This window comes from Tachysurus fulvidraco, chromosome 12, assembly GCF_022655615.1.
Source record: "Tachysurus fulvidraco isolate hzauxx_2018 chromosome 12, HZAU_PFXX_2.0, whole genome shotgun sequence".
Classification (NCBI taxonomy): domain Eukaryota; kingdom Metazoa; phylum Chordata; class Actinopteri; order Siluriformes; family Bagridae; genus Tachysurus; species Tachysurus fulvidraco.
Window position 1 is genome coordinate 2,250,437 of NC_062529.1, and position 17,035 is coordinate 2,267,471.

The window sequence follows — 17,035 nt, forward strand, 5'->3', positions numbered from 1 at the left end:
ATATATATATATATATAAGAGAGAGAGAGAGAGAGAGAGAGAGAGACAGAGAGCGAAAGAGACGCACCTTGCCTTTCATTCTGCGACGAGAAAGGAGTCGGATGCGACGTGGAAAGAGTCGGCACTCGGCGAGCTCCTTTGGGGATTCCCTTATCGAGGGCAAAGTAATCCCCTCCGGACCTCGACGGCACGGGCCTGATTATTCAAGCCATTACAAAGGGGATGAAAATAACTCGCTACTCACAGCAAGTGTACTTTTTTTTTGTTATTTATTATTTTACTTAGAATGTACCCAACATCCTGAAAAAAGAAAGGAAACGAAAATGTACAGCTAGGAAATAATCTAGAGGGGGAAAAAAATAAAGTGTTAAAAAGAAGTCGTAGCAGTTTAAAAAGAGGAGAGCTATGCGGCCTTTTTGGGCCTGCCTCTGCCTCTCTTCGCTTCCACCACGGCCGCCGCAGGGGACGTCTGTGTCCCCGAGTCGATGAAGCGCTTTTTCGGACTGGACTTTTTCACGGTCGTCTTCTTCACTCCGTTCACTGCGTGACGAGAAAACAGTTTCGTCTCTACAATATCGTATTTACATTTTTTTCATTTAATATGTATAGAATAAATAAATAACAAGACTTGGTATCCTAACAAAGGCAGATGTCTAATGGGAAGCTTTAACCAAAAATATGTAGAAACTTCTAGACTGACTGATCTGAAGCTACAGCAGAAAAAAACAATTTTTTCCGTAAACAAATACAAGTTTGACGTTACGTCCTAAATTTGATTAAACAAACGATGACTAAACGACTCGTGATTCGTTCGAAACTCACAAGTTGGACACACGGCTCCTTTTCGCTTAAAGGGCTGCAGCAGTAGTAACCATGATGACCGCTTCCTCATCACTAAGTCTCGGGGAGTTTTTCCTCGCATCGGGATTTTTGTTAAGCTGCTTCTTGGTGATCTTTTTTTTTTGTACTTTTTGAAATAAAAGTGCTGTCGGTGTGTTAGGGATCTAACCCAAAGGAGTCAGAAGGAAATCTGACTACAGGAAGTGAGGACTTACCCTTCTTCTGCGCCGGACGTCTCTTCTTTGCTGGGGTTCTATCGGTTTCGTCGTTAGACGTCTCTTTTTCCGCGGCTTTCTTCCGCTTAGGAGTCTTTAGAAAGAGAAAGGGAAATAGAAGAAATAGAAAAGAAATGGTCAAATCACTTGCCTACAGCATCCTTAGGGGGAGTTTGAGTCTAATATTAAAAAGGAACCTTTCCTCTGTGATACGCGAGGAAACTATTACGTGTGCCTTAAGCCTTAAGCGTGACGTCTGAGCAAATGTAATTACGACTCGCTCCCCGGCTCTCCGGCAAGGCTAAAAAATCCGGCGAGGGAAGGAGGAGGAAAAAAAAATAATGAAATCATTGAAATATCAAACACAAAAGGTCTATTTTGATAGCGCTTAGAGTTATGCGGACTTTCAAGGTTATATCCGTGACTGGAGATTACAGGTCAGAGACGCAATTTCATTCGCCGCTTTGAACCCGCTAAACAATCGTTTGTATGTTGAGTTCATTTATTATGACGTTTTCCTCCGTTCCGGATCTTGTTCGGCGCTAATTCAAGCGCGGGATAGAGAGAGGAGCGAATGGGAGAAAATCACAAAAAAAAAAATAAAAAAAACCTGAACTCGGGGTTAGCTGGAAGATGCACTTAATGACAGCAATCAAACCCCCCCCACAAACCCCCTTCCCTCAGACTGCGTAATGAATGCTCGCCTGCCTGTCTCTCGGACTCGAACCATCGTCCCTTCTCTCTCTCTTTCCCTTTCTTCTTTCCTTCCCATCCATCCCCTCCTCACATTTCCCTTCCATTTTGCCAATTGCTGCCTCATGATTACCATCCAGACCCCGCTGAGCTGAACAGATTGGCTCGATAATTACATACAATAACTGCAGTGGGCAGGTAACCCTCAGCTGGCACAGGCCAGCTCCCTGGTGGCACCTTCCATATGCAAACGGCATTGTGGGAAGGCGAGGAAAGTCCGTCGCCTCCCGTGTCGCGAGAGCGCGCGCTGATTGCTGGCCTGCGCTCGCTCCGAGGTGACCGTGTCAGCAAATTTGTGATACATTAGCGGGGAATAAACACAGGCACTCAGGACCTGACGGAAGGAGTGAGCGAAGGAGAAGAGGGCGGGGGAAGTGAAGTCTTTGTGTTCACAAGGGTTTTTTTCTCTCTAGTGCTGTGGACGTTGTCTCCGTAGTTCTCGGTAGAGTCGGACGCTGACGCTTAGTACGTAGCGGACGTTTAACGTGTTGAGACAGAATATCAGCGATCAGAAGACATTTCGCAATCCAACGACGACACGAGCTAACAATGTAAACCGTATTGAGTGTAAACATCTAATATAAAGGGTGTACGGACGAGTACACCAAGGGGTCGGGGAGAGAGCGGGACGTTAAAAACACACACGATTTACCAGTGAAATGAGCACACAGTGAAACAGTGAGAGAGAGAGACAGAGAGAGAGAGAGACAGAGATAAAGAGACAGACAGACAGAGAAAGTGATGGTGATAGAGTGAGACAGAGAGAGAGAGAGACAGAGAGACAGACTGACAGAGACAGTGATAGAGTGTTAGAGTGAGAGAGCAAGAGAGAGAGAAAGAGAGAGAAAGACAGAGAGACAGAAACCGTGATAGAGTGAGACAGAGAAAGAGAGAGACAGAGAGAGATAGAGAGTGACAGACAGACTGACAGAAACAGTGATAGAGTGAGACAGACTGACTGACAGAGACAGTGATAGAGTGAGACAGAGAAAGACAGAGAGAGACAGACTGACTGAGATAGAGTGAGACAGAAAACGAGAGAGACAGGGAGACAGACTGACTGACAGAGATAGAGTGAGACAGAAAACGAGAGAGACAGACTGACTGACAGAGATAGAGTGAGACAGAGAAAGAGAGAGACAGAGAGAGACAGACTGACTGACAAAGAAAGAGAGAGACAGAGAGAGACAGAGAGAGAGACAGACTGACTGACAGAGATAGAGTGAGACAGAGAAAGAGAGAGACAGAGAGAGACAGACTGACTGACAAAGAAAGAGAGAGACAGAGAGAGAGACAGACTGACTGACAGAGATAGAGTGAGACAGAGAAAGAGAGAGACAGAGAGAGAGACAGACTGACTGACAAAGAAAGAGAGACAGAGAGAGACAGACTGACTGACAGAAACAGTGATAGAGTGAGAGAGAAAGACAGAGAGAGACAGACTGACTGACAGAGACAGTGATAGAGTGAGACAGAGAAAGACAGAGAGAGAGACAGACTGACTGAGATAGAGTGAGACAGAGAAAGAGAGAGACAGGGAGACAGACTGACTGACAGAGATAGAGTGAGACAGAAAACGAGAGAGACAGACTGACTGACAGAGATAGAGTGAGACAGAGAAAGAGAGAGACAGAGAGAGAGAGACTGACTGACAGAGATAGAGTGAGACAGAGAAAGAGAGAGACAGAGAGAGACAGACTGACTGACAAAGAAAGAGAGAGACAGAGAGAGACAGAGAGAGAGACAGACTGACAGAGATAGAGTGAGACAGAGAAAGAGAGAGACAGAGAGAGACAGACTGACTGACAAAGAAAGAGAGAGACAGAGAGAGAGACAGACTGACTGACAGATAGAGTGAGACAGAGAAAGAGAGAGACAGACTGACTGACAAAGAAAGAGAGAGACAGACTGACTGACAGAGATAGAGTGAGACAGAGAAAGAGAGAGACAGAGAGAGAGACAGACTGACTGACAAAGAAAGAGAGAGACAGAGAGAGAGAGACTGACTGACAGAGATAGAGTGAGACAGAGAAAGAGAGAGACAGAGAGAGACAGACTGACTGACAAAGAAAGAGAGAGACAGAGAGAGACAGAGAGAGAGACAGACTGACTGACAGAGATAGAGTGAGACAGAGAAAGAGAGAGACAGAGAGAGAGACAGACTGACTGACAAAGAAAGAGAGAGACAGAGAGAGACAGACTGACTGACAGAGATAGAGTGAGACAGAGAGAACTTCACTTCTGCAAGCACCGAGCACCGCTCCAAACATCTAACTGTCGGATTTATTTGCTTTTAGAGACATTAAACACCCAAAACATTTAATGACTCATTTTCATTCATGAAACCATCTCATATTCACCGGTCGGAAATCCAACAGAACATGCATTGTTATTAAAATAATAATAATAATAATAAATAAAATAAATAAATAAGTTATAAATAAATTAAGATTAAATTCAGATAAGATTAAAAACATATATGAATAGATTCTATAGCTCTACAGCCTTGTCCCGTGGTCCGGTTTTCACATCTTTTATAAATAAATAGATAAATAAATAAATATAAACAAATAAATAAATGATTCACTCCCAGATGTAGAGATGATTCAGAGTCGAATCGAATCAAAGAACACAAAAAAGGTTTCATTGAAACAGACAAAACCCTGAGGATGTTAGTGTTTACAGAAACAGTCAGATTTTGGGGAATTTTCAGGTCGGAATGTCATGAAGAAAAAAAAAACTTAGACACAAATGAACGATTGCTGTCCTGACGTTTACAACAGAGAGGCACTAGAGTGAGACAGAAGGCGACTCACCTTGACCGACGACGGTCCGGCGTCGGACACGGACGCTGCAAAGTCCAGCCTGTCGTCGTCTGTGGCGCCGATGCTTTTCAGTCCGTGCTGCAAAATGCTGCGTAGCTTCGCGTAGTCGGGTTTGTCCGTGTATCCCAGCGTCTTCACCTCCTCCATGAACTTTATCATTTCCTCTGAAAGACAGCGACGTGTTAGGGTTAACGATCCGATGACGATGTCAGGACTGTGTCATCACGGGTGAAATGTAATTAATCGCTGCGGCTTAATTACAACTGTGCTTTCACGGTTTAAGGCAAACCGCAGGTTTATTTCTAGGCGTCACTGTTTCTATAGTAACCACCTACGTTTCAGAAGGAGTCTCCAGTGTCAGTCCATCAGAGATGACTTTCCCACACCGCATGTATTATCCTGCACTCCTGTGTGTTGTTCTGCATCAGTGAACCACTAATAGATTCGTACGGACTGCATGACTGGCAGAAAGCAGAACTTTTGCCCGCCTCTGTGTAAAGAGCAATTTCCATTTCACAAGCCGATAAAAGAGGAAGGAGTGTGTTTAACACTGCGCTGGGAATCGAGGGCGCTTCCTGAGCTGGAGTCTCCTCGCAGCAGGCGCGTGGCACTCTGACCTTCAGGCTAAGTTTAGTGGAAGAAGAGGGCGACAAAACATCACACGCTGTTTCTTAGACTTCGCTGTTCGCAAACTGTTGTTTATCGTCGGCTGCTCAAATTGTCACACCAAACAGAATTAGCCATGATGGCCTCGCTAAGCGCGCCGCCTCCCGTCACCTCGGCGTTGGGACGAGACGTGTGCGAGCAAGACAACAGCCCGAGGAGGGATCTCTCCTTCTGCTGTGTGCCTGTCACCGAGCTTCAGAAGTGCCAGCGCATCATCCGGTGAGCAAACGACTCCTCTGACGCCTTTGATTTAAGAAAAGAAAAAAAAAAAAAACAGCGAGTCCTGAAGTTGTGCAAAAGTAACAGCAAGTTACAGAGTGACTGTGTGGAGTGAAACGAGAAGAGATACGATTCTAAATAAAACGAGGAAACTTTGTGTCCGTGAAGGTTTTCACTTATTGGCATCATTTTCCCGAAAGTCTGGATTCGGGACGCGCCTTAATAATAATGATATGCGCTTATTATTTAGCTATTTAAATATGCGAATATATTTAATGAGCCTGTGTATTTATAATGCCAAAGACATGTAGTTAAACACAGAGGGTGAAAACTGGGTTGCTGCCTACAAAGTAATTACACAGAAGTGTTTATCTGATAATATTTATATGATAAACTAACATTAAGCTTGATTTGGAATATCTGGGATATTTGTTCTGTAATACAGAATACTTTTAAAATTGCAGATTGGAAAGTTGACCAATCAGAATTGAGAATTAGCTTTAAAAGCCTTCCAGATAATCTGGGCTTCAAGTAGCCTGATAATGTGAGCATTAATATTTTACTCTCATTCACATAACTGATCCTGGTCCAAGTGAGGATGAAGTCGAACATAGTCTTGGAGCAGAGGAGGATTGTACTTTGTTCATTTGTGCAGCGCTGCTGTGTTCGTGTGCGTTTCCCCCTCACCTGGGTCGTGTCCTGCGGTGAAACAGCTCTTCATGAACTCTCTGACATTGTTGCGACATCTGCGAGAGAGAGAGAACAAGAACGATGGACCGTGAGCTGATTTGATTGTTCTTTAAGTAGCGTTAAATATGTAAGTATGAAATGTTTAATAATATATTGCTTTTCGCTAATACTAAAAACGCAAGGGGTGCATGAATATGCATGAATATGCAAATTAGACACAACCAGGTGCTGTCCGTCCAAATCCATCAACTCAAAGGTGGATCGTTGTGTCTGAAAATCATCCAATCACCCGCGGACGGTCTTCGTTAGCTGATGAAGCGCTGACCGTGACTGAAATGTAGCTAGCTAGCTTTTAGCTCGTAAAATTATTTTGATGCCTGCTTTCGGATTTATTTGAATAACGCTCGTATAAAAGTCAGCCTTGTCATATTATCAATAATCAGTAAGGTTTCTGAATCTCTGAGAAGCTCCATTACATCCCCAGGAGAACTTCAAATCCCACCGTATTTTGGAGTCTCTGACGTAAACCGGGTCCTGGAGTTTATCCTCCCAGGGCAGGCGGCTGCACAGCCACTGGATCATGCAGTAACCCAAGATTTCCAGGTCGCCTCTTCTGGAGGGAGCTGAAGGGAGGAAGAAGAGGAGGAAAAAAAAACAACACAAACATGATTTTATTGAAAATTGACCAATGCAAAGTTGCTGGTTACGTTTCCTGGCCACCAAAACGGCCCAGAGGAGCTGCAACTTGCCTTGTGGGCCAGTTAATATACAGTATTTTCCACACTATAAGACACACCTGAAAGCCTTAAATTTTCTCAAAAATCGGCCGTGCACCTAATAATCCGGTGCGCCTTGTGTGTGCACTGAGTTCCAAAAATCTGTAAAAATGTTGTGCGACTTTGGTAAGCGCTCCGCTTGATTGACTTTCAGACCATTTCCCAGTGAAAAATAAATACACTACGTACGCAGGCAGCGATAAACCAATCAGAGAACATTACGTAATACGAACAGTACGTACGCTTACCTCCGCCACGCCTCCGGTAGGTACGGTATAACTACCGGTATGTTGCAGAACAACATTTGTTTCTTCCTAACCATTATGCGATCCACACTCCAGTCCAGTAGGTGGCGGTAAATGCACCTTAAGTTGGTTTGCTATCCGCTAATAAAAATCAGATGCTTACGAGGCACAATACAAACTACAGGCTATCAGTTACACGGTTGTAAATGGGAATAGAGCAGCTGAAAGAATTCAACATCAATGTATCTATGGTTTGGAAGTGGAGGAAGCAAGAAAATGTACTGCACTAAGTTAAGAAGACACACTAGATGAGGACTTTGGTGGATTTGTGGGAGAAGTTTGATTAAAAAAATAATGTGTGTGTGTTGTTACATAGTAGAATAAAGTTCAACTAAACTCACTGTTTTGCTTTTGTTACCTTTTTTGTAGACCGTATGTTTTAGCATGCGCCTTATAATACGGTGCGCCTTATGTAGGAGTTAAGTACAGAAATAGACCCCGTAATTGAGACTGGGCCTTATAATCCGGTGCGCCTTATGGTGCGGAAAACACTGTACGTATAATCTGTCTATCTTTGTTAAGTAAAGGAAATACACACAAACGCCATGATGTGCATCGATGCTGGTGAACTCGATGGTCCCGTCATGGCATCTCTTAGGGTCCTCTTTGTATTCCTTTGGCACACCTTCCGGTGAGAATCTGTAGGCCAGTCCGTAATCCACCAAGTAAACCTGGCAGGGAATTAACAATCACATGCGATTTCAGGATGATTTAAAAGAAAAGAGGAAAAAAAAAAGAAAGAAAGAAAGAAAAGAAAAAACAGAAGTGTTGAGGCGCTAATCTCGAGAGGCCACTTTTTAAAACCCGAGTTTTAAAATAGCGGTTTAATAATACACCGCTGATACATTATTAATCTCTAAATTAAATGTTTGGCCGTGCCTCAGCCTCCCCCCCCCCCCCACCCCCTTTATTTGCTCCAGACTCATCTTGGCAGTCATTTAATATCGACTGTTTACACGCTAAGCATGAAAAGCTTAAATTATGACTCATTAAGGGAAGGCATAAAGAGACAGAGAAAGTGTAGCAGAGATTTAGTTTAGGGAAAAAAATAAAGTTTGTGTGTGCAGCAATACACACACATTACAAACACACAGACACACACACTTCTACATCTCCAAACCTTTGCCTCTTTGCAGCATTAGAACGTCAATCAGAAATGAACTAAAGGATTATACTTCAAAATAGGCCATTTGTTGACTGGAGGGGCGGGGCTTAAAAATGTGTGTGTGTGTGTGGGGGGGGTGTTTCAGAGCAAAGCACTCTGGTGGACCGTCATGCTACCAATGGACTTGTATTATACTTTGAAACACATCAACACAAAATGTTTCATTAAAGCTCCAGTTTGCGTAGTGAAGCATGGTGGTGGAAGCATCACGCAACCTGAAGCCTAAAATTACGGAAGCTATACGAGAGAGCTCAGTTGTTGTGAATTAAACATCTTATGGTCCCGTTATCACTGCCACTGAAAAGCTCCGTCTGCATCAGAAGCTCTTAAACACAATTGTGCTACACAGTTCGCACAGACCTGGTTGGGGTTCTTATGGGAAAGCAGCAGGTTGGAGGCTTTAATGTCGGCGTGGACGTATTCATGCTCGTGGACGTACTCGAGGATGTCGAGCTGGAGGGGAGAGAGCGGGAAGACGGGAGGGGAAAAAAAAAAACATTACTCCATGCGTGCAAGGCTTTTATTTACAAATTTCAATTCTAATGTTCTAATGTGTAAATATAATTTTTATACGTTATATTTTAATATAAAAAACAAAACAATTTCATAATTATCACTTACAATTCTGTCATTTTTCATGAAGGATTTGTTAACATTTTATATATTTATATTTTAAATGAATTAACCCACATCAAAAATATAAATCTTACAATTTATTATTTTTATGTTTCGAATTGGCGACCAAACGTATAACTCTAAACGGGGAGAAATGTTTGACGTTTTCTTTCACAATAACTCACAAGTCTGAGGCCCAGCTGAAGAACCAACTTCCGTGGAAATCTCTTGCCGCTTTCCTCGAACTTCTTCTGTAGATCCGTCCCGAATCGGTCCATGACCATGAACCTGTACCTGAAACGTCACGTGGTTAATAAATCGGTGCGATGACGGACGACTAAATAGCTGCCGTGATGCCTCGCTCCTCTTACCTCTTTCCTCCGTTCTCGTGAAGTCCAGAGCCCCAATATTTTGGCACCCCTAAGTATTTCAGTTTCCGTGACTTTATCCAAGTGCCGACTGAAACAGAGTCAGGAACGTCAGGCCTTGTATCAACAAACGTTTATAAATATAAAGAATAAAGAAACGGGTAATACCGGCTTTCTCGTGAGATTCTGAGAGTTAAAGCGCTACTGCGTGCAAAATCGTATGCCGAGGCACAAACACAAACTTGCTGCGACTCAAAAATAATATAAAGGTAAAATCCCGCAGGGACGAGCGAGTGGAGGCCGCGAGCTAATCTGCTGGCGGGACAAATATTTACCAACGTCACAATATCCTAATGAATAAACCATGAGAGTTGCTTAGTAATATAACAGTTAATTGTCAGGGGAAGGTGACATTTGGGTTGTTATTTAATAAAACGTATTGCTGTGAACTCTGAGCGGCCAGAAGTAGCGCCGAATGCATGCAGTCTGTTTGTGCATCTTTGCGAGCCTGGAACTTTCTTTAATTAAGAGACTAGCTCAGAAAGCCTGAGAGGGTGAGAGTTAGGAGTCAGGAGAGCGTACTTAGATCGGGTTTGGCGGCTCGCATGTAAAACTTCAGCTCGGAGAAGAGAGGGCCGTTGTCGCTTGGCTCCTAGGAAGAAGAAGAAGAAAAAAAAAAAAAGACAAAAGAACTGACAGGTTTAGCAACAATAATCACACTTACAGATCTCTGATTAAACAAACTTTCTATTAAGACTCGTTATTGCGTACTGTGTACAATATTATCCTGGTTAACACCGTTACGTTACCACGACGATTCGCCAATTTTTAACGAATGAAAGAATTCAACATAAACGTTAACATATTCAAATTATTAGAAACTCTGTCTTGGAAAAAAAACAAAACATCAGACCAATCAGAATTCAGCATTTCGATACTGAAATAAATCACACACTGCAATAAGATTTATTGTGGTATGTTGTGTAAGAGGAATAAAACACTTCTGTTGTTCCTTTTGTTGCAAGGTGCAAATACGATAAACATCCACGTCTCTGTGATGAGTTTAAGTCCACTTCATCACAGCATGCGGTGGTTGATTAGTTTTCATGATCTGGACCGTGGTAAGGAAAGTTCTGAGGACGTTCACTGTCCTGCTCATAAAAGGGGAATAAAGCTTTAAAATCAGTGGCTCCAGGATTTTGCTGTGTTTTGTTGTGGTTGATGATGTTTTGCTGCCTTTTTTCTTCTTCAACATTTGTGGATAATTTTGTATCTTTAATGTTTTATTTCGTGCGCTCCTGAACTTCTGAGATACTCCTTTAAAACCCCAGGAGAACGTTAACCCGAGCCAGGCAGCTGTATGACAAAAAGAAACAAAACTCACCACTTTGATGACGTAAGGCGCGTCGTCTCTGACAGCATTTGATGTATCGTCGCTTGCTGAGCGAGGAGAAGATTAACAGAGTTATTATGCTGAGTATAATGATCGTGATCATGTCTCACGACAGCATCAAAAGCTACGGAAACTCTTACCCAGATACAACAGGCCAAAGCCTCCCTGACCAACGGGCTTCCCGAGCTTCCAGCTTTTTTTCGCCGTGTCGGTCAGAACCTCTCCTGGGGGAAACTCCTCAGCCAGCTTCCTCTTCGCCGGCGCTCTGGCTTTACTGGCTGCTTTGGTTTTGGGCGGCATCTGAATCTGTTCGTTTACATAAACGAGTAAATAGATGTAGAAATTACCAGCTCTGAATAGGACTAGTGCGTGATGCCTTATTAATTTGAGTCATATTATAAGATCTGTTCATTCTCTGTAGGTTGTGCGGCGGTCACTAGCAACAAAAATCGGTACTCGGTAAGTGCCCGAGTAATTCACTTCTCAATAGTCGAAAGACCTGATAGCTGGACCTGGACCTCCACGGAGATGAGGCCGACTCTGTGAGGATCCTGAGACATCTAGAGATGTTCCAGCTCCAGTTAGACTCTACTATACTAAAGAGGACACGCCAACTCCATGTGGTCTTTGAGGACAACAATCTCCTCATCATTACAACATTCATCAGACTGTATATTTATAATCATAAATCATATAGTCTGGTTCCTCTCAAGGTTTCTTCACCATCTATGGGAGTTTAGCTGCTATATCAAGGCGACTGCTTATAGCTGCTATAACAAGGCGACTGCTTATAGCTGCTACAACAAGGCGACTGCTTATAGCTGCTACAACAAGGCGACTGCTTATAGCTGCTACAACAAGGCGACTGCTTATAGCTGCTACAACAAGGCGACTGCTTATAGCTGCTACAACAAGGCGACTGCTTATAGCTGCTACAACAAGGCGACTGCTTATAGCTGCTATAACAAGGCGACTGCTTATAGCTGCTATAACAAGGCGACTGCTTATAGCTGCTATAACAAGGCGACTGCTTATAGCTGCTATAACAAGGCGACTGCTTATAGCTGCTATAACAAGGCGACTGCTTATAGCTGCTATAACAAGCGACTGCTTATAGCTGCTATAACAAGCGACTGCTTATAGCTGCTATAACAAGCGACTGCTTATAGCTGCTATAACAAGCGACTGCTTATAGCTGCTATAACAAGCGACTGCTTATAGCTGCTATAACAAGGCGACTGCTTATAGCTGCTATAACAAGGCGACTGCTTATAGCTGCTATAACAAGGCGACTGCTTATAGCTGCTATAACAAGGCGACTGCTTATAGCTGCTATAACAAGGCGACTGCTTATAGCTGCTATAACAAGGCGACTGCTTATAGCTGCTATAACAAGGCGACTGCTTATAGCTGCTATAACAAGGCGACTGCTTATAGCTGCTATAACAAGGCGACTGCTTATAGCTGCTATAACAAGGCGACTGCTTATAGCTGCTATAACAAGGCGACTGCTTATAGCTGCTATAACAAGGCGACTGCTTATAGCTGCTATAACAAGGCGACTGCTTATAGCTGCTATAACAAGGCGACTGCTTATAGCTGCTATAACAAGGCGAATGCTTATAGCTGCTATAACAAGGCGAATGCTTATAGCTGCTATAACAAGGCGACTGCTTATAGCTGCTATAACAAGGCGAAGGCTTATAGCTGCTATAACAAGGCGAAGGCTTATAGCTGCTATAACAAGGCGAAGGCTTATAGCTGCTATAACAAGGCGAAGGCTTATAGCTGCTATAACAAGGCGAAGGCTTATAGCTGCTATAACAAGGCGAAGGCTTATAGCTGCTATAACAAGGCGAATGCTTATAGCTGCTATAACAAGGCGGCTGCTTATAGCTGCTATAACAAGCGACTGCTTATAGCTGCTATAACAAGGCGACTGCTTATAGCTGCTATAACAAGCGACTGCTTATAGCTGCTATAACAAGCGACTGCTTATAGCTGCTAGAACAAGGCGACTGCTTATAGCTGCTAGAACAAGGCGACTGCTTATAGCTGCTAGAACAAGGCGACTGCTTATAGCTGCTAGAACAAGGCGACTGCTTATAGTTGCTATAACAAGGCGACTGCTTATAGCTGTTATAACAAGCGACATAAACTGACATTACATTTAGCCCAAAACATCTCACATCTTGAAATAACAGATTAAAAATTGTTTCCTGGCTTATTTCCATAGTTTCGAATAAAACTCCAAACTATTCTGTTTACAGAAAAACTTCCTACATATAAAACGTCGAGTGATTAATCTGTTAATATGCAAATGAGCACATTAAACCCCGCCCACAGTCGGAAAACTCTCGCGAGCGCCAATCTTTTACCTCAGAGAGCCGATTAATCACTGTCACTCTAGCATTAGCGTTCAGTACACAGTATTCGGTTCAAGCCAACGTTTCTTACACTGACAATAATAAGTATATTAGTTAAATATGTGACATACTTGCAATAAACTTAATAAACGCACGCACGAGCACGCGCGCGGCCACGTCTTAGCCCTATTTAGCTCGCTCAGCTAAATGCTAACTGTTAGCTGTTATGCTAACACCTGCTAACAAGTTAAATAACTTCGCCTAGCGTTTAAAAGAAGACACGGCTAAACGTCATGGCTTTAAAAAGCTTACACGACAAATCCGTGAGTAAACACAAACATCGTGTGTGCAAATAAGTGACAATAACACAAACCTGCACGGAACACAAGATGAATTGCAAATAAACACAAACGCTTCACAGCTCCAAACTTCCCGCACAACTCTCAAAGCGGAAGTAAAACTACGAACCCGATTGGTCAACACGGGAATACGTAACTTCCTGTTTGGCACCAAGCATGCCGGGATTTGTAGTTTTTGGGGTTTTTTCCCCCCATTATACTCAGTGTTTTCATTATACAACACTTACTGGGTTTATTTTTCCAACAGCACAAGATATGCAGTGCACGTAATTATAATTTCTATTTTTTTAGGTCTGTGTATGTTTTCTTTATGTTTGTCTCATTGGTTATAAATATCATGTGGAAATAAAGGAATCACGGTTCAGTATTAGGACCGATGGAGTTTGATTCTTTTGGTTCTAACTGCATCTTGCTTTAGAAGTGTTGGTATTCTTTGCTGAGTGGATATTCTAAGCGCTTGGGTCATTCATTATTGATGCCTGTGGCGTCCCGTAGCAGCTTTGTAAATGCTTTAAACACAGGTTTCTGGTTTCCATGTGCCACCTGATGATCTGCTCCAGATCCATAACAGAACCGGTGCTACACAGTAGACTGTGAAGGTGGAACCGGGCATGTAGATTGTCTTCTTGAATCCGGAGCGTCCGAAATGACTTCGGATGTTGTAGGACGGACCGAGATCGATCGTGCGAACACGCTAAAGTCCGATCGGCGCCTGTGAAGACGATGAGCAGCCATGCTGAGGAAGAGGAAGCGAGAAAAATAAGTCTGCTCGACAAGAAGAGCCAGGGGGTAAAGCGAGTCTCGTTTCCACCGGATGAGGAGATGGTTTCGGGATTTGCTGAGATCAAGGACACACGACAGGATGGTAATAAATCCTCAATAATAACAATGATAATTCTCCACTCTGATTAGTCAGAAAGTGTTGACTATGTAAGGAATGAATCATTTCAACAAAGTGCTGTTATAGAAAAATAATCCACCCGCGATCCACCGGTAGAAACCTAAAGTTGTTTAATTTTGGAGTCCCAAAGCGCATTATTATTATTCTTACACTGGAATAATAAGCTGACTTTTCCAACTACATTTAATATCACAGAACATTTTTAGAGCTGGGTTCATTTCCTCTTGTAGGTTTTTTCTGGCATGTATCATGTTCTCTAATGTTTAATATGTTTGCCTCACACCTCCGGCCTTAGGGGTTCGATTCCCACTTCCACCATGTGTTTAGAGTTTCCGTGTTCTCCTTGTGCTTTGGGATTTTCTCTGGGTTCTCCGGTTTTCTCCCCGGTCCAATGACGTGTTGTTGGCTGATTAAATCATCATTAAAATATCCGTAGTGTGTGAATGTGTGTGTGATGAGTTGGCACCCTGTGCAGGAGCGTTACCAGCCTTGTGCCAAGGGTCCACTGGGATAGACTCCAGGTTCCCTGTGACCCTTTCTAAGAGAAGTGGTACTGAAAACAGACTGATGGATGAATAAAACACTGCAGGATGTGTTGTCATGGAAAACTAATCGACAGTATCTCTGTTTCATCACAACACCCTGTTGTTGCTGTTACTGATTTATATATATTTATATACATAAATTCTGTCCTTTTCTATCACAAACACCAAATGCAATGAACAGGATACTTTGAAAGGGACGGATTAATAAAATAAAAGTTAATATAATAGCAGGATTTAATGTAAAACCTTGAGACAGACAGACACACATGCACACACACACACACACTCATGCACGCACTGCCTCTGCACTTCTGGTAAAAGTTTCTTTGTCTTTGTCTTTGGAATTGAGAGTAAATATGGAGTTCATCACGTCTGTGAGACGCCCCGAATGCATTTACCTTGCGTTAATGAAGCACAGAGAAGTGTATTAGGCAGGAAAAAAAAAAAAACAGGAAGAAAACATTTTTAAAATGCGCTTTTATCAGTAGGGCTAATTGTAGAGCGCTCATTAAGACACAATAAACACTGGATTAGTGGATAAGGAATGAAAGGCTGTTGTTGTTGTTTGTTGAGTCTTTTATTTCTCTCTTCTATTTTAGGCGACAGTCGAACCTTGACGGATATAATTTTGGCCTACGAGCAGAGCTGCATAAAGCACAGAGTCGCACCCCATCCCAAGACCCTGGACCAAATAAAGGTATAGCGCATTAGCATGCGATTCGATTTCTGTGTAAAAAGCCTCATACGTGAGTTTGGATACACAAAGCTATGTGATCAAGAGTAAAAATTTTAAGTTACACCCTGAATTTGATCATGTGACCTGATGTGAAACAGCATGTGTTGTGAAACAGAATCAAACCTTTTATGATAAAGAGCAAAAAAAAAAAAATACTAATCACGTATGAAATTCATAAGATGTTCAACAAAATTAAAAGAAAATCAGGTGGTGGAAAAATGAATCGTGTCAAAATATATGAATCATATTAAAAAAAAAACAACACCAGGAAAAACTAATAAATCATGAGCAAAATAAATGACACAAGAGGAAAATGAATCATAAGAAAATATATGAAAAGTGAGAATAAAGGAATCATGTGAAAAAGTGAATCGTGAGTCATTGAGCGAATGAATCATGAATTAACGAATCTTTTGTAAATTCATGTTGGGAAAAGAATTGTGAAAATTCACATGTGGAAAAAAAATAAATAAATCGTGGGAAAAAATATGAATCTCTTAAAAAAAATAAATCATGTAAAAAATCTTATGTGACGAATCATGAGAAATAAAAGAATCATGTGAAAGTAAATCGATTGTGTGTAAGAAAATCACATGTGAAAAATGAATCATGAGGGGAAAAAATAGGAAAAAATAGGAATCGAATAAAAAAAATGTTCACATGAACAAATGAACCGCGAGAGAATACATGAATCAAATAGAAAGGTATATGAACAAAATGAATCACGAGTGACTAAGTGAATCAAATGGAAATTCACATGAACAAAATGAAACAGGAGTAAGTAAATAAATCAAATTGAATATCACATAAACAAAATGAATCACTAGTAAATAAATGAATCAAATGGACACTCATTTGAACAAAATGAATCATGAGTAAATAAATGAATCAAATGGAAATTCACATGAACAAAATGAATCATGCGTAAGTAAATAAATCAAATGGAAATTCACATGAACAAAATTAATCACGGGTAAATAAACGAATCAAACGGACACTCATTTGAACAAAATGAATCATGAATTAATAAATAAATAAATCAAATGGAAACTCACATTAACAAAATGAATCACGGGTAAATAAATGCATGGTGTGTTTTCATGTGCCAAAATGTGCTACATACTGAAACAGACCAATAGATGTGTAAAAAAAATGAGCTATGAGGTATCTAGAAATAACACGTGTAAATTTAAAGTGTGAAGTTTGTGATTTGATGCTAAAATGTCACTGCTGTCCCTGTCATTAAAAAAAATATATATAAATATATAAAAGCATGTGCACATTGATTCTGTCTAATT

The 17,035-nt window shown here is 41.7% G+C and overlaps 2 protein-coding genes across 5 annotated transcripts in view; one reads left to right on the forward strand and one right to left on the reverse strand.

Moving 5' to 3' along the window:
* Positions 1 to 252: 252 nt before the first annotated feature.
* On the reverse strand, positions 253 to 13,695 carry vrk1 (VRK serine/threonine kinase 1). Of its 4 annotated transcripts, none has more exons than XM_027159902.2 (13): positions 13,570 to 13,695; positions 10,971 to 11,136; positions 10,822 to 10,877; positions 10,020 to 10,089; positions 9,441 to 9,528; positions 9,255 to 9,363; positions 8,815 to 8,907; positions 7,828 to 7,960; positions 6,711 to 6,831; positions 6,206 to 6,264; positions 4,625 to 4,797; positions 1,056 to 1,149; positions 253 to 540 (listed from the first exon to the last, which is right to left on the reverse strand). In XM_027159902.2, exons 2-13 carry the CDS (start codon positions 11,128 to 11,130, stop codon positions 404 to 406), a joined length of 1,293 nt encoding a protein of 430 aa, XP_027015703.1. In that variant the 5' UTR covers positions 11,131 to 11,136; positions 13,570 to 13,695; the 3' UTR covers positions 253 to 403. The 4 variants fall into 4 exon arrangements, 3 of the variants coding, with proteins under 3 accessions (XP_027015703.1, XP_027015704.1, XP_027015702.2); XM_027159903.2 differs by lacking the exon at positions 13,570 to 13,695 and adding an exon at positions 13,328 to 13,351; XM_027159901.2 differs by lacking the exon at positions 13,570 to 13,695 and adding an exon at positions 11,330 to 11,494.
* A 45-nt stretch (positions 13,696 to 13,740) lies between these two features.
* Positions 13,741 to 17,035, forward strand: part of si:dkey-288a3.2 (protein phosphatase 1 regulatory subunit 37) — a 41,154-nt gene continuing 37,859 nt past the window's right edge. Inside the window, exons 1-2 of the mRNA XM_027159900.2 lie at positions 13,741 to 14,420; positions 15,601 to 15,698. Coding sequence (XP_027015701.2) covers positions 14,279 to 14,420; positions 15,601 to 15,698 — 240 coding nt within the window. The 5' untranslated portion in view covers positions 13,741 to 14,278. The remainder of the gene's footprint in view (positions 14,421 to 15,600; positions 15,699 to 17,035) is intronic.

Bases quoted from the DNA above. Each gene is read 5' to 3' on its own strand.
- vrk1 (XM_027159901.2), bottom strand. From the start codon at position 11,494: ATGAATGTTGTAATGATGAGGAGATTGTTGTCCTCAAAGACCACATGG. The intron at 6,832-7,827 runs GTGTGTATTTCC...TCCTCCCTTCAG, and splicing joins CGATGCACATCATGGCGTTT to CTCCCTCCAGAAGAGGCGAC. The intron at 541-1,055 runs GTAAGTCCTCAC...CTCGTCACGCAG, and splicing joins ACGTCCGGCGCAGAAGAAGG to TGAACGGAGTGAAGAAGACG.